This window comes from Sinocyclocheilus grahami, unplaced genomic scaffold (assembly GCF_001515645.1).
Source record: "Sinocyclocheilus grahami isolate Dianchi unplaced genomic scaffold, SAMN03320097.WGS_v1.1 scaffold662.1, whole genome shotgun sequence".
Taxonomy (NCBI): domain Eukaryota; kingdom Metazoa; phylum Chordata; class Actinopteri; order Cypriniformes; family Cyprinidae; genus Sinocyclocheilus; species Sinocyclocheilus grahami.
The window spans coordinates 54438-80593 of NW_015505841.1; the positions used below are offsets into that span (position 1 = coordinate 54438).

At 39.6% G+C, this 26156-nt stretch overlaps 1 protein-coding gene across 2 annotated transcripts in view; it reads left to right on the plus strand.

Moving 5' to 3' along the window:
- LOC107558862 (regulator of G-protein signaling 3-like) overlaps window positions 1-26156 on the plus strand; it is a 181369-nt gene that overhangs the window by 47912 nt on the left and 107301 nt on the right. For both annotated transcript variants that reach the window (XM_016242551.1, XM_016242552.1), the window contains exons 9-10: window positions 3079-3190; window positions 15272-15315. In XM_016242551.1, the coding sequence (XP_016098037.1) occupies window positions 3079-3190; window positions 15272-15315 (156 nt within the window). The remainder of the gene's footprint in view (window positions 1-3078; window positions 3191-15271; window positions 15316-26156) is intronic.

The window sequence follows — 26156 nt, forward strand, 5'->3', positions numbered from 1 at the left end:
TCCCCCCCCCCCCCCAAAAAAAAAACAAACAAAAAAAACAAATAAATATGTGGAAAAACTATTAATTTTCAACTCCCATTCTGACCTTCTCTCTAAAATGAAGAGGTGGGTCCTTTAAGGCTTGTCAGGAATTGGCCACTGTTATAATTGCCTAACGTCATTGCATAGGAAACAGTATCAATGCCCCCTCACTATTGCATGTGAGTGCTTTGACAACATGAAAAAAAACAGACATTTCCAGACAAAGCATTATGAAATCATTTACATACGGTTTGTGATGCAGCTGCAGTCAGATCTAGTACCGCTTCATCTTTCAACAAATGTTACTTTGTGAACTCTCCATGACACTGTGCCTCGTTTACAAAACAAAATGTTCCGATTAATCCTCTGACACGATCTGGGATGCCATTAAAACAAACTATCCACTTGTTCCTTACGCTGGGAACCTTCTGATGTCTGTACAAAGACACAAACGAGCTGTTTAAACCAAATGCGTCAAAGTGAATGTTCTTTCACTTCATTTGTTCTATTGACAGACTCAAGTGCGTGGACTGTGTCAGAAAGCGAATGCGCATCTGTATACTCTGTCCAGTGTAGACAAAATAGTTGCAGTGATTGTAATTTCTATTTGCTTTTGACGTGATGCAACACTCGCATTCAGCGTAATCAAGTGTCAACCGTTAAGCGACTGAGCGCCAGTGGGTGGGGCCTATGGTGAGAAGATTCGTTGGTGTCTTGCTCTGGAGGCAGGGTTTATGGAAATGTTTGTGCCCAGGTGACGTCATCTTGCACCTCAGATCCAAATCGAGCCATTTTAGGAGCTTGATCAAAGGTGCACTAAGTGATTTTTTTCCAAACGATGTTGATATTTGCAAGCACCAAAACAAACACACCCATACCCCAACAGGACCTCACCCCTATTTTGATATCTTCGCCCCACACGTACATACACAACCATGGCAACGATGATCGCGGAAACGAGCGAAGATGACACACAAGCATATTCAAACAAAAGCCAACACAGATAAATTGTGAAACAAAGTAAAATCTGCGTTACTCACCTATAAAGAAGAAACAACGCAACCTTGGTGTCCAATTCCAAGCCTTCCCGCTCCTAGAGTTCTCTCCACCACTGGAAAGCTGCTCCGATATTTATGTGGGTCCTACCTTTTGCCTGATCGTAACCCATCTTTTTAATGTTTTGTTCCTCTGATATTTTCTTCTTTTTTTTATCTGCCATCTCTCTATCTATAGTCGATCTGCTAATATCCATCCTCTTCTGTCAAATTGAGCGCTCTCTTCTCTCGATCATTACTATACATGCCCCTTACTGTTGACTGGCTACAAGTGTGTTTTGGGACTTTATCCAACACTGTGGTCAAAAGCGTTTTTCAAATATTGCTTGGTGCACCTAATGGCAGGATGTTTTAATGGTACAAAGACCTCTTATATACCAAAAGATCAAGGCAAATTTGATTTCTCATGTCATGACCTCTTTAAAACATTGCATAAATGCATCGCAGCATTCAAAACAAAGCATATTCAGTACATAAAGTAAAAAAAAAACAATTAAGGAGGCAAAGACCTTTCAACAAGGCCATCGACCTCATTTATAAGATCTCTAATCCATCATACCTTTTATTGTTTAATCTGTAGACTAATTTTAACCCCCTAATTGGAGTCACACAAAGTAAGGAATATATGACTTTGTAAGTTCCCAAACCAGAACAGAAAAGATACATGAGAAGGCAAATGGATTGATGTGATGGAATAAAGAAATGTTATATAACCTTTACCCAGAAGGCTTCTCAAGCCAAGAATGGTATTGCATAAAGCGAAGATCTGAAAATTTCACACTGATGAGTAAGTGAGTGTTTTATAATCCTTACCTAGGGCCAAACTCTGACCTTCATTTACTAATACAGCTGGCAGGCTATATTACTTGTGCTGAAGAGACAAAAACCAGAGTCAGCATCTGGCCGGAGTGGTTCTGCCACCTGAGGAGGCACACAGTATTTTTGTTTCATGCCCTTTGTGGACATTGTGGAGTGAAGAATCATCAGCATGTTGTAATCAGCAGATTTTACCAGTCTGGAATGGAGCAGGACATCAGGATTTCGATAAGTCATATGACATATATCCCAAATCTTGGAGTCCTATATATATAGTAGCCTAAACACAAGGAAGTTAAACTGATATCATGTTAAAATGTTAATACGAGACATATCTCATTTTTCAGATGCACTGTATGTACCTGCAGTGTAAGGCTGAATTTCCTGATAAAATTCAGTATAACAATTTTCACAACAAACAGCCATCATGCAATAAAATATTAATAATAATAATAACAATAATAATAATAAATCCCAAAGAAAGAGCACAGGCCTTGCCCAAACTTCTCTCCTCAGACATCTAGGAGTCTCGCTCTCCCTGCTGCCTCCTCTTTTCTGTCTGTCACTGAGTTAGCATCGTCTTTACTGAGTCCTTACATCAATGCCAGGCTAGGAGGACATCTATAAAATAAAAGAAAGCATACCATCAAAAATGTATATATTTAGTATACAAGTAGTACAAAACAAATATACAGACAACTTTGTTCTACACAAACATTTATTTCCACATCAATTCACATGGCCTAGACTGGAATTAGTTATAATAGACTTAATAATTGGACGGTTTACCACAATTACTGTGTGATGGTAGATTATTTCACCAAGTGGCCTGAAATGTGTCTACGGTGTAATACTTGCATTAGCATTAAAGGCATCTTTTCTCTTTAAACATTAACATTAAAGAAAACATCTGTTCTTTGCTTCTTGCCATCTGAAAATTTGTCCACATGTGCATACACATTTATAGATAACACAACCCCTGTAACTGTCCCATAATTACTCAATTTAAGGCTCAGTTTAAACAAAAATATTACTTGATTATCTTCAGCAGTCTTTGGGAGAATTATGAAGATAAATTAATTATGACTGCATGCATCACATGTATTGCATATGACTTCAAATGCTCTTTTGAAACATCTGCATTTGATCCATTTTTGCTGAATTTACACTCTCTCATGCTCTCTAGGTAACAATCTTTATATACTCCGATCTGATGTTGGTGACCAGAGAGGATGAACTGGGACGATGTAACGTCCTGCAAAACCCATTGTACCTTAGACAGTTGCAGCTGCGGGATGGTGAGTGACAACTACACACATATTCACATGTGTTTGTCCCTCAGTGTCAACATTCAACATTCAGTGAAAGATTTGTTTTTTTTATGCTTAAGGTAAACCTGCCCTAAATAAGATAATTTTTATTAAAATGATCTGAAATCCTATTATTAATCAAGTTCATACAAAAATGAATGTTCTCAGATTTTTCAGAGAGAAAAAAAAATCCATCCTTGATTGATTTGTTCTTGTGTTAAGGTATTGTCGGTAAACACAGAGGAAAGTGCAGATACAATGTTGTGTGTGGTTACTGAAGAGTGGTCGCAGCTTGGGGGTGGGGGTACATGGACAGTTAAAAATGGCATCCCTCAATGGCCTCAGAACATTCAAAAGCAAAAAAATCAAACAAACTGTACAAACGATTTCCAGACAGTCTATAATCAAAAAGAGAATGTGACAAAGCCCTATGTGGTAATGTTCAGGAAAGAGGTGTTCTAACTCAGATCCCCAGGTTGAGCATCACTATAAAAACAAGCACTTCCTGTCACCCTCCCACCCTCCAAACAAAGACAGGTGTGGAAAGTGACACACATAAGTGCATTTACTGTGAACAGGAACAGAACAATATCTCCAGAGAACCAAGAGAAACATTTATTTTATTAGTGGCACAAATGCAATCTGCGTCACAAGTACACAAGCTTTTTTTTAGATTGTGTAAAATTGGTATTCTGTTATAAAATGTTATAGAGCATAATATACCATCAATTGTAAGTCTCATAAACTTTTGTCTATAACTTATCTTACAAATCTATTGAAACAATTTTTAGTTTAATTTACTATGAATGAGCATGTTTTTATTTATTTTAAAAAATGTATTTATAAAATGGATAGTTCTTGTCCTTGATTCTGATTGATTGAGCTGCATTCTAAGCTGTTGTAAATCTACAAACATACACTTCTTTGTGTGATGTGTGATGCTCAGCAACCACTTTGTTGCAACTACAACCGTTTCTGAGGAACTACATTTTTTCGTGGAAGAATGCTTTTATTAATATCATTATTATATTTTATTTTATTTGCTTTGTTTTATTTTGTGAAACCTTGCTACATATATGGATTACCGTTTTATAAAAGCAATAAGCCCGTGAAGCTATGGTTTACAGTGAATTTTTTAAAGGAGTCATATGATGCTGCTAAAAAGAACATTATTTTGTGTATTTGGTGTAATGAAATGTGTTTATGTGGTTTAAAGTAAAAAAAACACATTTTCCACATACTGTACATTATTGTTTCTCCTCTATGCCCCGCTTTTTGAAACGCGTCGATTTTTACAAAGCTCATCGGTTTGAAAAAGCGAGGAGTGCTGTAATTGGCCAGCTATCCAGTGCGTTGTGATTGGCCGAATACCTCAAGCTTGAGACGGAAATGTTACGCCCCTCACATACTGTTGATGCCGTGTCCAGCCGGAGCGACTAGACAAAAACATGTAAAACCCATTACAAACGAGGCATTTATTGCATCCAGTGGGGACATAATTACTGATTATAATGACTTATACTGTCTTTTTACGTGTTGCGTTGCATTGCATCACGCCGCGCCGCATAAACATAAAACTCTGTCTGCATTTGTGATCGGAGAAATGACAAACAACAAGTGCTACTCTACTGCCCAAAACTCGCGTTTGAATCATCAGTGGCAAATCCTTTAAATGAAAACGTACTTACGTGAGTCAGAACTGCCGGCATTGTAGTCTAACGTTACTCTCCCAGGATCAGTAAACAGTCCTCCATAAAATGTGCTGCACACATCTGGATATTTGGGTTAAACTGTTCTGGAACAGTGTTGTAAATACAACTTAACCACTGATTTGTAGTCGTGTCCTCTTTTGGAAGACCAAACTAAGTAGTTTCGCTTTCACAACGAAAAACACAGCGGCCTAGCGTGAGGGGAAGCCCCAGCTTAGCGTGCGCTGAGGCCGGGATAGAGTGAGCTGAGGCGGCGGGGTCGAGAATGGCGCACCCGGCGGATGCGACGAATGAGCGGCAACCACATGTGACGACCCCGGGCTGGACTCCGCTTTGTCCACGATGAAAGTTATTCATATAATAACTTTTCAGGGCTGCAGAGAGAGAGCCGCGGATCTAGCGGGTGAGGACCGAGAAAAGGACGAGCCCGTCTCGGATCCCTCCGCTAAATCCACCTGCGATCCCCACGACAACAGTCTGCGCTGTGCCTCGGCAACAGCGGGACCGCTGCCAGCGGGATCGCGAGCCTGGCCGCTGTCATCAAACGCAGCCAGGCGAGAGCGGAGCGTGCGCAGCGAGAGCTCGCAGTGATGACAATCAGCTGCTCGAAAGCTGACCGTGCATGCTCTGCTCCTAAACAAACAACACACACATCGTGTGTATCCCCTGCCGCCAGATATCGTGGGCAGGGAGAAACACAGCGTTTGTAATGCCGTTCGCTCGCCATAGACTTTCTCATTGTTTTATATATATGAGTGCTTGTGCGGACAGACAACAGTAAATAGACAGACACATACACAGAGCGCTACTGAAGAGCAGAAGCTGGTTTGCGCCCGGCCGGATGTGCCTTTATGCTTTCTGGTGCTTACGTCACCCTGCTCGTGACGTCTCGCTGCTCCATTGGACGGATTTGACACGTGCTTCAGAACGCGGTCACGCAAGGGCGTTCCCAAAGCGACTCGACGCAGCTCGAGTTCCTGAAGGGGAACTCAGCGAATACTTGACAGACAGACATGAGAGATATAGCTATAGAAAGCTTGGAGTGTCTAATTTTAAATGAAGTAAGTCTTATCGAAAACAAATATTCTGTTATAAAGTAATCCGTATGAACCAACACAATGTTCAGTCTTTCCCGTCTAAACTCATTATCTCTAATGTATATGATCTTACGCAGCGCATATGATCTTCATATGAAAATATCCACGTGAGACGCGCACACATGTAGACTGGACTGGGCTCGGTGAGCTCCGGGACTGGACTGGGCTCGGTGAGCTCCGGGACTGGACTGGACTCTGCGAGCTCCGGGACTGGACTGGACTCTGCGAGCTCCGGGACTGGACTGGACTCTGCGAGCTCCGGGACTGGACTGGACTCTGCGAGCTCCGGGACTGGACTGGACTCTGCGAGCTCCGGGACTGGACTGGACTCTGCAAGCTCCGGGACTGGACTGGACTCTGCGAGCTCCGGGACTGGACTGGCCTCTGCGAGCTCCGGGACTGGACTGGACTCTGCGAGCTCCGGGACTGGACTGGACTCTGCGAGCTCCAGGACTGGACTGGACTCTGTAAGCTCCGGGACTGGAGCGGACTCTGTAAGCTCCGGGACTGGAGCGGACTCCGTGAAATCCGGGACTGGGGCGGGCTCCCAATCCGACCGTCCATGATCCACAAAAAGGAAACAAAACAAACTGCTGGAACTAGTAGTGGCGTCTGGATTCTGTCACGGAATGCCAGGAGGAAACAAGGTAAGTTCCATGTGCAGTTTATTGAAAATAATAACAGGACAAAACAGAACAAAACGTTGCAAAAGGTAAACCAAAACCTGACACCGACAACACCAACTAAGAAGACAATACAATCCAGACGCAAATGACAGACAGAGAAGGCATGATATATATAGCTGGGTTAATGATGAACAGGTGTTACCAATTAGACCAGGATTAGTGAGCAGGGGACTATGGGAAATGGAGTTTAACACAAACAACGTAAAACAGAAGAGCGCCCTCAAGTGACCAGTCCAGGTCACCACAACAAACACAGTGACACAGGCAGAAGACAGACAAGCAGTGAGGAGGTAGTTACAAGGCTTGTTGTGGATTTAACGAGAAGAGTATGGAGAATGAGAGAAAGATGGAAACCGAAACGTCAATCTCCCCAGAAGCCCAGGACAGAATGAAAGCATGTTGAACTAGCCAAGATCAACCAACAATGTTTAAGGTGGAGCCCTCAATGATGAGGAGTAGATGGAATTTTGTATAAAGGCCACCAATCTGCAAGATGAGGGGTTCTGTTGGATGTGTGATGTAGCCTGTACCCAGAAGTAACCCCACCACAGAATGGATGGAAAGGGTTATGGGACACTTAGACTGGAGATGAAATTCCTCACTGAGCCAGAGCTTGACCAGAATATCTACTGGAATCAGCATAGAATAAAATAACTTTCATTTTTAGTTAAGAGTGGATAACAGTAGTGCAATGAAGATAGCTTACCCGAGAATAAGGATGGTCTGATGCTCCACAATACAGGCAGAGATGGTTCTCCATTCACCTATTTGCATCATCAAACCCTGCAAGTTGACACAGGTTGGAGGTGACACTTCACGGCAGTGAGACGTGATAAAAGCCAGCTTATTCAGTCTACTGGCAGCAGCAAGGGTTCTGAAGGTGAGTGCATAGTTGGTGATTGAATGCTTACCCTGTAGACTGGAAAACTGGACCTCCCTGGTTGCCCACTGTTAGCCTGTTCGGATCAAAAGGAAAATGTTAAAGTGCACTTTAGACTATTTGGCACAGAAGCGATGGATGAATTGCCAATGAGCATGGGTTGCGAAGCCATAAGAAGGCGGCGGAACTGCTAGACCAGAGTCTTAATGGTCTTTGCAGCGCACTGAAGATCAGATCCCACTGGGTTCATGGTTGTATCTAGTCTTCTTTCAGGAAGCAAACACCGAGATGGGGGAGGGGGGCGTAAAAAAATAAGTGCTGGGAACTTTTTTAAGAAACACAGCTGCATAACAGGTGAGTAGTTGTGGATGAGTGCACAGCAGACAATAGGTAAACACAGCAGTGGATGGCAGGGAAAAGATGAATGTCAGAAGCATCATAAAACAATAAACAGAGATGGATGAGCATCAACACAATGCTAAAGTATAAACGAGAGGAAGATCTTGGACCTGGAGAAATCAAAGAAGGACCATGAAGATAGAACACTGCAGAAAGTAAATAGTCTAAAATAGACTATCTATTTTAAGTAGTCCTAGTTGTAGACTAGACAATGTGGTATTTAAGGAGTCCACAATTGTCTGGGTAATAGCTGACAGGTGTATATATGGTTAGAAAACATGGGAGAATGAGCAGAGAGTGGGAGGAGGCTAGGAGTCTGATGGAGGTGCGACAAAAATACTCCTGGTACCGCTCTTTTTACACATTATTGATGCTCAAGAAAACCTCGCACTATATTAGAAACCAAGAGTATGTGAACTAGGAGAATGATTAGTGTAAAAAAGTATCATTTTGTCTTATGTAATACCTGTTGAACATCTGATGTGGAATAGTTTAATTGGGCAGTAATAAACACTTCTGCTGAAGCAAACAGTATATGTCACTAATATGCTCATAACTAAGCCAAAATACTTTAATGAGGCAGCACACTCTGAAATTGTCAGAGAGCAAAGAGTGCTATCTGCTGTTGAATTTATTTTAAATGTTAAGGGTCACACTCTTAAAGCATTTTGTTTGTCAAATAAAATATTTAATATGATATGCAATGGAGGAATAAAATAATTTGTAATAAAGCATTTTCGAAAATGAATTCTTTACACCATGCATTCCCAACTTTTTTTCCCAACAGATAGTACCCCCTGAGATTTTAAGCTAAATTCAACAAACACTTTCCATTTTTATTGAACATTTTCTCTGAAATTCTGTAGAGAAGAGTGGGTTGTCACACTTTTTATTTCAATGAATTCCAGTGATTCAGAGGATCCCCAAATCCAGGTGTGAACAACTTGTTGCATCTTTCCCAAAAAGACTCATGGCTGTATTCGATCAAAAGGGTGCTTCTACTAAATACTGAGCAAAGGGTCTGAATACTTAGGACCATGTGATATTTCAGTTTTTCTTTTTTAATAAATCTGCAAAAATGTCAACAATTCTGTGTTTTTCTGTCAATATGGTGTGCTGTGTGTACATTAATGAGGAAAAAAAATTAACTTAAATAATTTTAGCAAATGGCTGCAATATAACAAAGAGTGAAAAATTTAAGGGGGTCTGAATACTTTCCGTACCCACTGTATGTCAGTTTCTTTTTAGGCATATTGACATATTGACACTGAGCATATACCTTAACTATATACTCTATGATCTTCAGACTCTAATTCTGCCAGATTGTCTGGTATGAAGAATAACAGTTTTGAAAAAATAAAATAAAATATTGCTTAGATTGTTGCTCTGTCTTTACTCGGCTTAACAAGAGTATAGCTGTGAAGTTAATGGGGATAGCACTGCTCAGATTATTTCCCCTTTGAACAGTTTTATGAGAAGTGAATGACTTCATGCTGAGATCCTAAAACAACTAGTACAAATGCATCCTGTGGTCAGTAATGTGTCCCATTTCTTTCTGGCTAGAATAGGGTGAGGGTTGGGTAGTAAATATCATCATTGCCATGTAAAAGCCATTGCTTAAATGTCTTAAATAATTTAGTGAGATCAGTGCGTGTGCATGAGCGTGGGACAGGATGACAGTCACAGCACAGCTAGGGAAAGAACCTGCAGGTGTCTCACACACAGAGGACTGTACAACTGTCTCCTCTGATCAGCCCCACTGTTAATTGTTTGAATAATGAAAGTAGATTGGTTATATAAAAAGACTGGAATAATACATTTTTGAAAGTCAACATTTACCCAAATGGTTTACAGATCATTACAATAAAGTTACAATATAGTTGCTATTATTAGCAATGTTAAATAATTGCAAGATGTAGTCTTCTGTGAAAATGCAATTTATAGTTGGTAAGTTGGAGAGAACATAATTATGATGCATTAGTGCATTGGAGGGACTAGAGAAGCACAGATTGGAGTCTTGTCAAAGTTACACAGCTCTTATTGTAAATACTAATAACAATAATAAATAGAAAATAGAATTAAAATTACACATGTATCATCTCTCATTTAATCACTCAAAAACACTAGAGAGGAGCTCATTTACTGTTAATTATTCACGTTTGTTTGAATAAGTCTATCATGAAGTAAAACTTTTATGGAAACTATCAAGTTTTTATGAAACTAATAAAAAATGTCTATTAAGTGCTTATTATTTCTGGAAATAAATAGCAGTTGAATATAATAGTTTGGGCTCTGTTGTTAATGCTAATCTTTAATATTGTTATAATGTACCAAATAAGAGGGTTCACTTTAAAGTTTACAGCATTAGTTAAGAAAAGCTTATACTTTGGTCTACCTGAAATATTGATAAATGAATCAATATTAAATCAATTGAACTGCACGTACACACAAAGGCTAAGGTTCCAAATGCAGTAGTTTATTGAAGAGGTAATCCACAAATGTAATACAAAGGCAGGCAAAGGTAATACACATACACAATAAACAATCCAAAACAATGACCGAGTAAGGGGCTGAGGCAAACAGAGTAATCCGGAAAACATGGGAATAACCAGGACACAAGGCTTAGAATTGCAGTAATGAGACATACAAGACTTAGCAAAGAATTAAATAGTTATCCAGGCTTTTATAGGGTGAGCTAACAGGGTAAATGAGAGACAGGTGAATGCAATCAGTGATGATGAGTCCGGGCAAGGGATTATGGGAAAGGAAGTCCATGACTGAGTGACAGAGGTATGGGATGAAGTGCCCTCTGGTGGCTATCAAGGGCACTCCTGCTGGTGATTGTGACATATTGTATACAGTGGTATTTTCTGGTACATTATCATACTGTCTATACCATACCTTAAATGTTCAACAGCAGCAACAGGTGCATATTGCACCAAGTTTACTTTCCAACATTATACACCTATTAGAAGCAGTAACTGCAACCAAACATCCATCCACCAATCCATGTTATGCCACTGGACAGATCAAACACATTTTCTCAGCAGGAGTTTAGTAGACTATTATTTTTATAAACTATATATAGATTTTTATTAAATTGCACCCTTCTGCAATCACACTAGGTTATAGTCATTTGTCACTTTTATAGTCATATAGTCATTATGTATAGTAATTTGAATTGCACTACAGGTAATTACGTTCAAACTCATGCTTAGGCTCATAGACTTCATTAAATGTAAAGATAACACTTTAAAATCTACACATTTCTACATATAGTAGTGCATTTATAACATTGCAAGCTCTATACAGTAACATGTATTATTAATGTGTTATTAACAAACTTTTAACAATGAACAACGGTGGGACTTTATTGTATATGAATGATCATTAGCCTGGATACATACAGTGGGGAAAATATTTATTTGATCCCCTGCTGATTTTGTAAGTTTGCCCACTTACAAAGAAATGAAGGGTCTGTAATTTTTATGGTAGGTTTATTTTAACGGATAGAGACCGAATACCAACCAAAAATTCCTGAAAAAACACATTATATAAAGATTAGAAATTGATTTGCATTTCAGTGAGTGAAATAAGTATTTGATCCCCAAGCAAAACATGACTTAGTACTTGGTGCAGAAACTAGGGCTGCACGATTAATCGAATGCGATTGTCATGCGCATCTTGTCAGTAAATCTGGTTCTGTGATTAGTAGTAAATCTCCAGCACGTGCGATCAAATTAATATTTTCCCCACTGTAAATGCTGTAAAAAATTTGTTCATCATTAATTAATCTAATGCATTAACGAATGTTAATGAACTGAATCTTATTGTAAATTGTAAAGTGTTACCAGTGTAGCTAGAATCTTTAAATAAGGCCGACTGCAATTGCACTCACTCAGGGTTTAGTCAAGGTTCAATAAAGCACTTGGGTGTGTGTGACGGAAGCATTAATAAAAGCTTTACTCTGCAATTGAACGTGCTGAGCTCTCAGAAACCTCTGGGCTCAATAGGGCTCATAAAAGGCTCAGGTCTGAGGGACAGAATAAACAGGCACCAATCAGAGAAGGCTGCCATGAATCTGTCACCAGTGAGTGACACAGAGTTCCTGAGAGAGGACAATCTGATGGGCAGCTGGTCATGGCGACCTGAAAATCGAACACACAAATCTTGGGAAGTGTGAAGGTAGCTTTAGTGATGTGTGAGGGGGAGAATATGGTTTGGACTTCAAACTCAGCATATATATGAATTTGCTTTCCCAGAACTTTTGGGAATTAAATCCTTTTTGCACCTTGAAGGGCACTGCAAGTAAAGGGTACAGTACTCCGCATAAGTGAATACTTCAGGGTGGGAAATTAATGGGGCATTTTTGCCTCAAAAAAAAAAAGCGAATGAAAAGTGTTGATTGTGGCATTACATTTAGATATGCTCACATTGCATTAGATTTCTTTCTTCTAGATGTGTTTTTCAGCATTGAGCTTTATGTCAAATCACACATGTTTTTGCAGAGCCTTTGTGGCCAAACGGATGCATTTAGATTGGTCTCCACCAGAGTTTTGTTCAGAACTGACTGACTGTATTGTCATTTTCTGTAATTTATTCTGTTTAAATTACCATTTTGTTTTTAATGCTACTAAAATAACCAGTGTGAAGTCTTGATTTTCTAATGCATGAAAAACAATAAACAATTCTTAGCTTTTTTTTTGTGTGTAGCCAGGATTTAACATGCCATTCAACAACAATGTTAATATTGCAGCCCTACCCTGTAATGTTTTCCTATTTTTAATTTTATAATTTATATATGGCATTATAAATTACATGTGAAGTCATTATTGTCAGCATTGAATAGGATGGGGATTTAATAGCTAAAAGGGTTAGTTCACCCAAAAATGAAAATGCTGTCATTAATTACTCACCCTCATGTCGTTTCAAACCCGTAAGACCTTCGTTCATCTTCGGAACACAAATTAAGATATTTTTGATAGAATCTGAGAGCTGTTTGGCTCTGCATAGACAGCAATACAACTGAAATGTTCCCAAGTCTAGAAACGTAGCAAGTAGTTCTGTAAAATAATCCATGTGACATCAGGGGTTCAACAGTACTTTTACTTTTACTAAGGTATGATTTTCAGGTACTCTTTACCCCTATGGCACTAATTAATCAGCTACTGAATAACTATGGAAACAGATGACAAACAGGAACCAAGGAACACTGGAAATAGGCAAAGGAAAGGCGCAAACTCGCACTGTTATGCAAAGGTCAAACTTGGGAGCCCAAATCACCTCTGAGTTTAAGAGAAAACACTAATCAAATTTGGCAAGTGGATTTTGCATGTCGAGCCACTTCCCTGCACACAAGGCGACAGCGTGCATCCACTCATTCAGGTTTATGCTAAGAGCCAAGAATGTGTTACTTAATGTGTGCATTCAGTGAGTGGTTTAGGGTTGTGACAAGGGGACATAACGTCTCCGTTCCCTCCATCAGGGAATGCCAAACATAACTCGTAGTGACCGACAGATAGGAAACTAGAATGTCCGTTACAGGTACAAATTGGCACAGTGATTATTATTATTATTATTATTATTATTATTATTCATTTTATCACATGAAGAGACAGTATACAGATTCACATAGATGCGAATTAAAGAAACAAAGAGGACCTGCTACAACACTCTTTTAACAATTTTAAACATGAATGTTATTAGGGTAACATTGGGCCCTATCATACACCCGGCACAATGTTTTTTGCTAGTTTCAGCCCGACGCAGTCGTCATTTTCACGTCCTGTGCCACATTGTTTAAGTAGCAAAATCATTTGCGCTCATTTGTGCACCCATGGGCGTGCTGGTCTGAAAACGAGGTGTGTTCAGGCGCATTGCTGGTGCATTGCTATTTTGAGGCAACTGAAATAGACTGCGCCTTTGACCAACAAAAACCTATATATATATTTTTTTTGTTATTTAAAGAGCGCGTTAGTAATACGCGCCTATACGCTTTGCTTATTACACACACAGTGATGAGCAGCAGCACACAAACATTTTTTTAAATTAAAAATTAAAGGGTTAAAATCTAAAAGATTATTATTGTGTACATAAATATAATAATGCCTACATGTCATAATGGATAGTCTTTGCATGTATCAAAATTAGATACATGCAAACAAGCAGATCCGTTCCCTCACTAGAGAAGCGTTCAGTTTTTCCACTTGTAAATTCCGCCATGTAAATAGCGAATCCGCCATGGCGCGAGTGCAACTGGCTTTTAAAGGGAATGGGAGATGAGACTCTGATTGGTTTATGGCACGTCATGCCCAAAACACACCCATTACTCATTAAAAGAATAGGGACAACCCTTTTAAACAATGCGCCGGGCGCGCTGACCGTTTTTCCCGTCCTTAAACTAGCAAAAGTGGATTCGGACACGCCCTAAGTGCAATTGCGCCATGCGCTTTAGATCATGCGCTTAGATCGTTAAAATAGGGCCCATTGTGTTGGTGCCACATACAGTATGGGACAGTGTTGGGGAAAGTTACTTTTAAAAGTAACGCATTACAATATTGCGTTACTCCATAAAAAAGTAACTAATTGCGTTACTTAGTTACTTTTTACAGAAACTAATGCATTACATTACTTTTGCGTTACTTTTTGTCACCTGGGCTTGCTTATTTGTTTTTAATAATAGAAAACCCAAACGTTATATTTTTGGTGACTGTAAAGGCCCTTTCACACCAAGAGTGAAATTAATAAGCCTCAGGCTGAAGAAAATACCTCTGCCTCTGCACTCACTCCCATTTTCTCTCAACATGGGGTCAGGAAAGGTATCAATGAATAAACAGGAAAACAAAGTAATGCATTACTTATTTGAAAAAGTAACTCAGATATTTTCTTTCTAATTTAAAAGTAATGCGTTACTTTACTAGTTACTTGAAAAAAAGTAATCTGATTACGTAACTTGCGTTACTTGTAATCAATGAATGAATGATGCATTTATATAGCACTTTATTGTGTGTTGTTGTACACCCAAAGTGCTTTACAATCATGTGGTATACACAATACAGTAATGCCTTACCCCCATCACTGCTATGGGAAAATCCCTTCAGAGTGATCACTTCAAGTGCATTTCACTTCGGAGTAAATAAGGCAGGGGATCTTCAAATCTAGCCCTGGAGGTCCACTGTCCTGTAAAGTTTAGCTCCAAACCTGAATAACTCGACTGCCCTTAATTTTCTAGCATGTCTAGTGTTATAAAGCTAACTGTGTTGCCTTTCTTAAATGTTATGACCTGTTTGTTTTCTCAGGTCACAGTGAAGATCTGCGATTTTACTTGATCCACATGACTGAGGTGAGTTACACTTTTGTTTATTTGTCTGTGAATGATGATGTTTTCATCACTTTTTGTATTGTTCTTAATGATATGCCATAATAGGTTTAATTGTTTTTGTTTTTTTAATGGTTTAATTTGAATTAATTTTATTTTTAAACAACATTTTGTGAGAGTTTTACTGCTGCTACTACTACTATTAATACTACTAACTACTACCACTACTAGTTTACATCAGTGTTTTTCAAACACTTCCTGGAGCCTCCGCAGCACCATATGTAAACTTGTTTGGTAATTCACCTAGTACAGAATTGTACTTGCGATATGAAGAGTTTTATGATTAGATTATGAAAATCAGAGATCAGAGATTTACAGTGTGTAGGGCATTTTGTTTAAACACGTTGCTAACAAATTGTGAAATGTACTAAATCAAAGCTTTAATACAATTGCAAACAGAACCAATGCAATGCAAGTGTTTCCTTTAGGAATATGTGTCACCCTTATGTTTACACTTATTGCACAGCTCTAAAAAGTGATAGCATCCCTTGATACTTCCACTGATTGTCCACGATTGCTATTGATTTAACTATTAGCTCATCAGTGATCAAAAATTCCGGTAACAGGGTTGAGAACCACTGATCTATTAGATCGATCAGGAGCAGGCACTGTTGTGTTGCGTGATGTATACTAGCAGGCTCCATCCCTGAGTAACATAATGCAAGACTTTAATTTGATTCTTCTTTCTCTCGTGTCTCCATGCTCACTCATAATTGTAGCAGGAGATGTCATTGGCCAGAGCGAGAGAGAAAAATCTGCCCCCCAAAAGAAAAAACTTAAGAGGAATATCTTATGTGTCTGCATGTTTTTCACTCATTCCTGTCTTCCTTGTGCAGTCTGTTATTAAACAAAACTGCATCCATCTTGAGGAAGAACATGCTACTGATGGCAAACAATTTAAATCTTTGCATCCTGTTCACACTTAATGGGGATGATCACTCAAAACATTTATTATTTAGTAGAATAAGGTAAAACTTTACAAAAAGGTTCCATTTGTTAACTACATTAGTTAACATGCATACATTATTAAAATAAAAAGCTGTATCTGTTAGTATTATTTAATGGACATCAGATAACATTGACCAGCAACTAGTTAAGAACCACTGCACTAGATGATGCAGGCTGATAGGTCCTTTACATGCAATCTGCTAGCAATCACATAATTTACTACATGGCACAAACTGACTGGCCTTGGCTGATTCTACAGCCAATGAGCTTGCTAGTGCAACATTTTAATCATTTTAATGTAACATTTTAATATCTGGTCCTGGAGCACACTCTTCCTAAGTTCATCTGAAACCCTCCACCTCCCCCAGCTCCACCTGTCTAGATCTGCTGTGGGATTCATGTATTCCTATTTAGGCAAAGGAAGGAAGGAAGGAAGGGAAAAAGAAAGAAAGAAAAAGAAAGAAATCTGGGAGAAAAGTTTCAATAACATTTTGTAGATGACAGTCCAGTCCTTATAGTCAGTAATGGCTTTTATCCCCTTCCATGTTATTATTTTCAAATTTGCCTTAAATTTATGCTTATGCCCTTTTTTCAGTTCTCTCCTAACATTACTGTCAAGTTCTGAGAAGCATCCTGTTCTTTGAGCAGAGACTGTACCTTTCTGCTATGGTTTCTGGTTAGGGAACACTCATGGTTTTGTTTGTTAAACCGGTCTCAAATATGAGTGGCATATCAGCCAGCTCAACATGAACTACTGAGTGCACCTTAAAATACCACAGTGAAACCAGTGTCCTCTTTATCTAGCTACAGAGGTAAACAGCTGCAGCTAGCACTCAAATTGATGACGGGAACATAACATGATTCCCGACCTACATAATACATTATGACACAAGCCTTGCAGAGGCACGCAGAAAGGGGTAGAATTTTATTTTGTTTCAAGCTACTGAACCAAGTCTTTAATTCAAATTAGATGTACTTTCATATGTTTTGAAGCACTCTAAACCAAGGTATTCAGAAATATTAAATGTTTGTTTGTTTCACTATTTTTTTTAAACCAGTTAAGTCAATTAAGATTTGTTTCCTTATTTACAAAGACAGCCTGACAGGACCATTTTAATTTGTGCAGATTTAATTTTGACTAATTAAACTAAATTATTCCAGTCGGGAGGGGAAGCAAAAGTAAAATAAGTACATCCATAAGCATTTTTTTTCTGAGTATATTGAGAAGAATAATTTAAGAGGATCTAGTATGATATTGCAAATAAATTTAAAGATACCGAAATTCTGTTAATGAATATACTGTATGCAAATGAGGTTCACACCTAGTTTGTACTCAAGGCAAGCATTCAGAAGGCAGTGATGAGTTTTATACAGGGCATTTGTGAATAATTTAATTGCGGCATGTTATAAAACATCTAAGCCTTTGAGGGCAGCTTTGGCTGCATGTCTGTAAACTACATCTGTCAATCAATGGCAGTATCAGAGTTTGTACAATGTTTTTTTAAATGACGTTGTTCAAACAGATCTGTTTTGATACAAAAAAAAAACAAGACTGGAATTTATTTTAGCCTGTAAATTTGAAAGATCATTCATTATCAGCCTTAAAATAAACCCTGGCTGTGAAAGCAAAACAGTTTGTCATGGGTTGGATTAGCACGGATTACATAATCAAAAAGATCATCAGATCAAAATGTATTTCCTCTGACATCGACTGCAGATGTTTGAATGGAAACACATTTACTCCTGGACTGACATTAGCCGGCCTAGTAATTTGCCTCTCAAGGCCTGGAAAATGTGTGCATGCAGGCAGTGAGTGGGAGCGCCACTTCCCCACCCCCTGACTCTCAGATGCTGTGCTGTCCTGAGCACTGTGTGCACGCGGCCACTGTGTGCTTACATTGATCCCTTCACACCAGGCTGGCTGCTGAGGATCTGCAGAAGGGGGTAAGATGCATACTGTTGGTTTTCATGTGCTGAGGATGTGTTTTTCTTGGAAAAATTTAGACTTGTCAGAGACTATGTGGAGGTTGTTTTGGCTCAAACTGAGTTTAAAGTTCAGAAATGGGAGCAATTTCTGTGTGAAAACTGATACTAATTGTGGGCATTTTGCATTTGTAAAATCTTGACTTAATAAGTGTTTAATTATTTGCTTGCTTAACCAGAAGTGGTTTTGTTTTTGCACTGGACATAGTTAGTAGTTGGTTATACTTTGAACAACACACACACCCTTAGAATTGAACTTGCTTTGTTCTTCAAATGACCTCAAATCTTGTGGTTTGCTGTTTTCTACTCATTTATGAGATTTTCATTCTTGGCAAACCCATAAACCGACACTGATGGAGGGACTTTAGCCGTATCTAGAGAATAGAACATCTCTGTGATTTTCTGGCATGGGTGTGGGCTAAACAGCAACCACCTAGTAACACCATTGCATCGTGGCACAGGGAAGCACCACTTATATTTTCTCCACAAAATTTAGTTTACCTTAAAAGCAGCTGGCATAAAATGAAAACAAATGCATCTTGATACTCGCAGTAACTTTTTCTATAAAATTAACTGTCAAAGAGCATTAAACGTAGAAATTGTATTCGTTATTTTTTTGTTTTGTTTTACAGTGTATATCTCCCATAAAGAAAACAAAAAACTGGAAATTTACCTCAAGGTTAGCAGACTTCTCATGCCATGCTGCAGATAAAGATGGTGAGATGATGGCAATTTTTTTTTGTACTAAGTCAATTGTCGAGACTGTTTGCCGGGACACTCTTTTAACTAAACCTAAACTAAATTTCTACTAAATTGTGCTCACTCACTGTCCCTCCCTTCAACCTCTCAAATATCTATTACCCAGGATTCAAAAACAACTTAAGGGTTAAAAATGTTCCAGTGCTTTTTTGCTGTTCCCTGTGCTGTACTCAGAAGCATTAGTGTAATAAACGGATTTGATGGGCTTCTCTCATCTCAGGTCACAATCGCCAAGCACCCCACAAGTATGGTAGCAAGCAGTCCAGTTATTTTAACATCAGGCCTAGAAGCCATTACCTAGATTTAAACAAGACAGAGTTGGAACACAAGAAATTCTCTCTTTTTCACTCTGTGTATCTAACTAAATTACATTGTTACATCGCATAACATTCAGTAGTGTGAAGTAGAGGTCTAGCATGCCCAAATGCTGTGTTACTGGTTTTATTTACACTATCACTAAAAAGTTTGGAATAATTTTTAAGGTTTAATGGAATTATTTTGTTTATTATTTTAAAAAGAAGTCTTTGATTGATCTGATTGATGAGCTTTGGCAATTAACCCTGTTGGTAGATGTCATAACTACTATGCATTATGCAGAAAAGAAAAAGAGAAATACAGTTAACACTTTAGTTTAGGGACCAATTATCACTATTAACAAGTTGGTTATTAGCATGCATATTAGTAAGCATGTTGGCTGTTTATTAGTACTTATAAAGCACATATTGCATGAGGATATTTTAGATCCCTTAATCCTACCCAATACCTTAACTTACCAACTACCTTACTAACTATTAATAAGCAATAATTAGGAGTGTATTAAGGAAAAAAGTCATAGTTAATAGTTAGTTAATAGTCAGAATTGGACCTTAAAATAAAGTGTGACCAAAATATATAAATAGTGCCTGTAGCTTGGCCAACACTGATGCACTCAACACTCATTCTCAATATGAAACACTTTGTGACTGAAAGTAGCAGATTATGAGGCCCTGATTGCTTAGTGGTAAAAGGAAACAATCCACTGCTCTGCAGTGTCAGTTAATGGGTGGTTATAAATGTAATCTTGGTAAGACGAGTGTTTGGCAGCATTAATTATTCATTGTGTTCTGAGGCTGTAATTCACCCATAACATCCAAGCATAGTTCAATAAACAGCTCTATTCTCCTGGGCATCTTTTTACAGTTCACTCAGCCTTTAATGCACTGATATATTACAGCTGGCTCTGTTTTTATGTATTTATTTATTTTTTCTTCCTTGGGTTGTGTTTTCAGGGAAGTGTGTGGTTATTGGATTCTGTGGCCCTTGTCAGAAATTTGCCAGGCTTATGCTTACCATCTGTAGTGCTGTGGCAGTCTTCTCTGCTCCACTTAAAATGTTCTGAAAACTGTTTTGCCCCGTTCGATCCCATAGGCTTGAAAAATTTGTAGTTTTGGGGAATACTAATATTCATATTACATAATATACTCCCTAAGACCCCAAAATGAAAATTAGCCCATAAATTACTCACCCTCAAGTCATCCTAGGTGTATATGACTTTGTTCTTTCAGACGAATCCAGTCGGAGTTATATTAAAAATTGTCTTTGTTCTTTCAAGCTGTTTAATGGCACTCAGCGGGTGTTACAGTGCATCAGTCCAAAAGAAGTTAAATAAAAAGCACCCATCCTTAATAAAAAGTGTCTCACACAGCTCCGGGGGGTGAACAAAGTCCTCCTGTAGCGAATCGATGCATTTTTGTAAGAAAAATAACCATATTTGTAACGTAATAATCACTTTAAAGGGGTCATATGTGTAGGATTTCTATCGAACAGACACAGATACGCCATTGAATCAACTCATCACGAGAAGAATTGGAGGAGGATGAAAACTAATCCAATCAGGAGACAACAGAGATCTTTTGTATCAAGGACTAAAAAGTTCTCTCACAACATATAGTTGAGAGATACCTCGTGATCACTTATGCATGGAACCATTATATATGCACAGGAAATGGCTAATTTAATCACACCCTCCCAGTTTGCACGCACACACAAGATCTATACAGCATGACCTCGGGAACACATGATTCCCCTCACATCCTGCATTTCAAAAGAACCGCGCTCTGGTCGTTGCAACAGAGGAACACACGCAAACTCACATAGATGATTTAAAAGACAATAATTTAAAAAAAACTTATCATAAGTAGTGAAAACTATATTCACAAATAATATGTTTTGTGCCTTTCTATGCTCGATGTGTTTCATGTAATCGGTGCAACTTTAATCAATGCCTTATAACGTTTCCTTTTAGCAGATAAAGCATTTCATATGTGAGTAAGTTATGTGAAGTTTAGTGTTGAATGAAAACTTGTGATAATTGCAGAACATTGAAATGAGTGAAAAGCTGTTATGTTGAACATTGTGTGTTGTACGACACTTTATAAGAAGTTATTAAAACTTGCAGAAATACTCCCCACGGGAAGCATGTGATCCATGCATGATAAAGGAACAGTATGGGGCATGGCTAAGCCCCGCAGCCAACATCTGATTGAAACAATCGCCATGGGATGGACCAAAATCAGCCTGCTTAAAACTGGACACAAAGTCCTTGTGGCTTGCTCGCTCTCTCTGGATCTTTGGCTCTTCCACCTTATTGATTGCGCTACAAAGCACTCACAGCCATCAACATCAGGCTAGTGATCCTCCAGAACTCCAAAACTTCATCAAACTTCGTGACTGCAGAAATCTTCAAAACTTAGTCTTCGCAAACAGATTCTGAGAAGCACTTCCAGCGCGTCATCACGTCACAAGGAAACCAACCAATTGTCGGAGGGCATCCCCAGAAATACATCAGACATCGACCGTCAGCAGCCAATCTGTAGCCCCGGGATTCCCTCAAGTTACCATCCAGGAAGCCTGTTGTCAGCTGTCAACTTGAACGCAAGTACCAAACAAGGCTTCATCTCTTGCTGAACGGGTGCTGAATTGAGTTTAAGCAGTAAACATAAGCCAAGTCTCTGCTTTTATGAGTTTTCTCAGGTTGAATTTAAAGAACTCGTAGAAAACAAGTATTAGAACTTTGGGAACTTCATGCAAACGCAGCAGCTCATTTCCTAAACCTTTTGTGTGTATGTGTGTGTGTGTGTGTGTTAGCTTAGTTTAATGTGCATAGTGAATAAACTTTTGTTTCATTTATAAAGAAGTATTATCTTGTGTCATGTATTTTTAAAGTTAAAACTCTGCCCAGATCCAGCTACCTAGCTCGTAGCTTATAAATTATCACAAGCATGTATTAACCTGTGGCCAGGGATAGTACAAATATTCAAATTGGTAACATATACTGATGTTAACGTTTCGCTGGACGAGTGTAAACTATCAAATTTGGAATCAGTTCAATCAGGGTGATTTTAAATCTTCAGATTTGATTCCCCCCCTGAAAAGAGCTAAAATAAAAGAGTTAAATTCCCTACATATGATGCGATTTCAAGTTTTCCTTTCTCTTTGGAGTGTTACTAGCTCTTGGTGCATCAAAAAGATCTGTAAAGTTGCAAAGACTAAAGTCTCAAATCCAAAGAGTTATTCTTTATAAAAGTTAAGAGTCAACCACACATATCTACGTCACTATGTGGAAATATTAGCATAATGCCGCCCAAATGTGCACGCAAAGAAAGAAGGCGTGGTTTCAGGAACAGCAGTAATGTTGATGCAGCCATGTCAGGGAGATGCTGTGTGATTCAGTGCAAAAGCAAAAGCACTTTATTTGGCTTTCCGGAAGTAGATGCAATTAGGAATCATTGGTTAAGATTTATTTACAACAGAATATAACAACCCAGATGTTCGAATTTGTGCAACGCATTTTATGGACAACAGTTTTTTGAACCTAGAAGAGTACAAGGCTGGCTGTGCACTAAGGGTATTTCTAAAAAAGGGTAAATTCCGACTTTGCTATGACAATCTGGCGCTTCTGAATCAGCGACTGTAAGTATGTTTTGTTATCAGTTTAAGTATTTGCTATTGACTGTTCAAATGTGGAATTTTGCGCAGCGCAGAGTAACGCGTCGTGTGTGTGTGTGTGAGGGGAACAGGGTCACATCACAGGAGAGTGAACTGCCTGTCAGAAATCATAGCACGTCAGCTGTCTTAACCGCGGCTTGTGTACTGCATCATCACTGTGTCTGTCACGCGACTCTGTTGCCCTTTCGGGCTTGAACTGATGGTAAAACTAACGACATTATTAACTGTCTTGATATTTACTTTGAAAGCTGAAGCTCGCGATTATGGTAAGGGACGTTACATTTCCGATGCGTGCTTGTGGTGTTCGGCCAATCACAATGCACTGGGTCAACTGGCCAATCAGAGCAGACTGCGCTTGTGAAAGGAGGGGGCTTTGTTGAAAATGACATGTTTGAGAGAGGCGGGGCATAGAGGACCTACAATAATGTACAGTATTTGAAAAATAATGTGTTTTTTGAACATTAAAGCATTTGTCAACATATTCTGTTACACCAAATAATGATCTTTAAAATAGCATCATATGACCCCTTTAATCTAGCTTGCGCTCACTGTTGTACATGGAAGCAGCTCTGGGCGGATGAGCCGCTCAGAATTGACAAACGCGGAAGCGCAGGGGAGAGATCAAAACAAAACAATGGTCACGAATTAGAAGTACAAAACGAGGATTTGTAAAGAAGAATGTCGGAGGATTTCGATATAAGCCAAGAGGAGACTGGTTTTCCTTTGCTAAAGTAAGGAAACTTTGCTTCCTTTGCTCTTGTTAACAAACATTGGTTTTCACAAGACTGACCACATATGTCATCCGCCCGGAGCTGCTTCCGTGTACAACTGTTGGCGCAAGCTACATTAAAGTGATTATTACATTTTGAATATGGATATGTTTCTTACAAAAACATCAATTCGCTACAGGAGGCCTTTATTCACCCCCCGGAGCTGTGTGAGACACTTCTTTTGATTGGGCGCTTTTTATTTAACTTATTTTGGACTGATGCACTGCAACACCCGCTGAGTGCCACTAAACAGCTTGAAAGATCAAAGACAATTTTTAAAATAACTCTGACTGGATTTGTCTGAAAGAAGAAAGTCATATACACCTAGGATGACTTGAGGGTGAGTAATTCATGGGCTAATTTTCATTTTTGGGTGAACTAATCCTTTAAGTTAATTCCCAAAACCTAAAGAGCTACATTGCAGTCTGCTGTCTACTGCAGACACAGTCAGCATCTAAACTGAAGCTCTAAGAAGCTTTTAAGTGACTGACTTGGAAAGCCAGTAGAATTGCCTTTATGGATTAGATTTGACTGGAATAGAGTTCCAACAGAGTTTTGTGTTAGCACTTATTCCAATACGCATAAATATAGCATGCACAAATGTTTGGGTAAAATGTGAGATTCTGGGATTGACATTTTCATGATAGATAGATGCAATAGACACCGTTGTTAAAACTGCCAGTTTCTTAGATGTAACATGAATCATAAATAATGTCAGGTCACCACCATGTTTCTACCTTTAAAGTGATACTGAAACCAAGTTTCCAAACCATTTTTAAGGAAAAAAATTAGATGTAACCAAGTTATAAAATGTGCACACCCTTAGCTAATACCTGTCTGAAGCACCTCTGTATTTATTACAGCAGACAGTCTTCTTGAATAAGAATCTGTCAACTTAGCACATCTTGATTTGTCAATTTCCTTGCATATGACCCGAGATGCTGGGATAGGCTCTGGAATCGTGTACCCCTACAGAGAACAAGCGTTTCAGAGAATTGGATGGATGGATTTGTCAATTTTTCCCCCACTCTTCCTTGTAAAAGAGCTCCAGATCGATTAAATCTCTTGTCTACAACCCTCTTCAAGTCATTCAAATAGTTGTTTGATTGGATTTGGGCCTGGTTTCTTACTCAGCCATTGCAAAACATTTTTCTTCTGAAACCCTTCCTTTTCTGACCTAGAAATGTGTTTGGGGTTATGGTCAAGCTGATATATGAAATTCATATTAATCTTCAGCTTTGAAATGGAGGTGTCACGGGACTGACGAGACGAGAGGCTTGCGGATCCATGTGCAAGCTTTATTTAACAAGAGAAGTGGTCAAACACAGGCAGGGTCGATCAATGGCAAACAGGTATATGGCGGGCAAAACACAAGAATAGTCCTAGGGCTAGCGTAGGTCACTGATCAGCAGACAGAATCACAGGGGCGAGACGAGAGGGAAAAATCCAGGAAAACAGGCAAAGATCAGAAACCGAGAAAACAGGCAAGGCAAGGCAAGGCAAAACAAGGAAACACAGAGACTCGGAACGGGGTACAGGCTAAACAATACTCAGCGGAGAATGGTTGTTTGAGTGGGTGTTATATAGTGAGGGAGTGATATGAAACAGCTGTGTGCAATCAGTGCAGTGTGTAATCAGTGCAATGAATGATGGGATATGTAGTCCGGGGTGCTATGCAACAGTTTGTGTTGTGCGAGAGTCAATGTAATGGAAAGGGTGATGTCTGGTGGTGAAGTCCATGGACAGGATTCGTGACAGAGCCCCCCCCCGCAAGGAGTGGTTCCAGACGCTCCAAACACTATACGATCCAGGTGGGCAGTGGAGCGGAGGCGGAACAGGGGGAGGGACGGAGGGCCAAGTCCAAGGATAGGAGAGACCAGGGACTGAGGCAGAGCCGGCAGAGCAGGGAGCCAGGGTGGAGCCGGCAGTACAGGTGGCCCCCAAGGAGCGGCTTCCAGACGCTCCAAACACTAAACGATCCAGGTGGGCGGTGGAGCGGAGGTGGAACAGGGGAAGGGACGGAGGGCCAGGTCCAAGGATAGGAGAGACCAGGGACTGAGGCAGAGCCGGTGGAGCAGGGAGCCAGGGTGGTGCCGGCAGTACAGGTGGAGCTGAGGACCACCACAGCAGAGCAGACGGGACCGAAGATCCCCACGGTGGAGCAGAAGACCCCCAGAGCCAGACAGTAGACCACCACGGCGGAGCAGAGGACCACCCCGGCCAGACAGTAGACCACCACGGCGGAGCAGAGGACCACCACGGCCAGACAGTAGACCACCACGGCAGAGCGGGCAGAGCAGAAGACCACCACAGTGGAGCAGAGAACCACCAGAGCCAGACAGTAGACCACCACGGCGG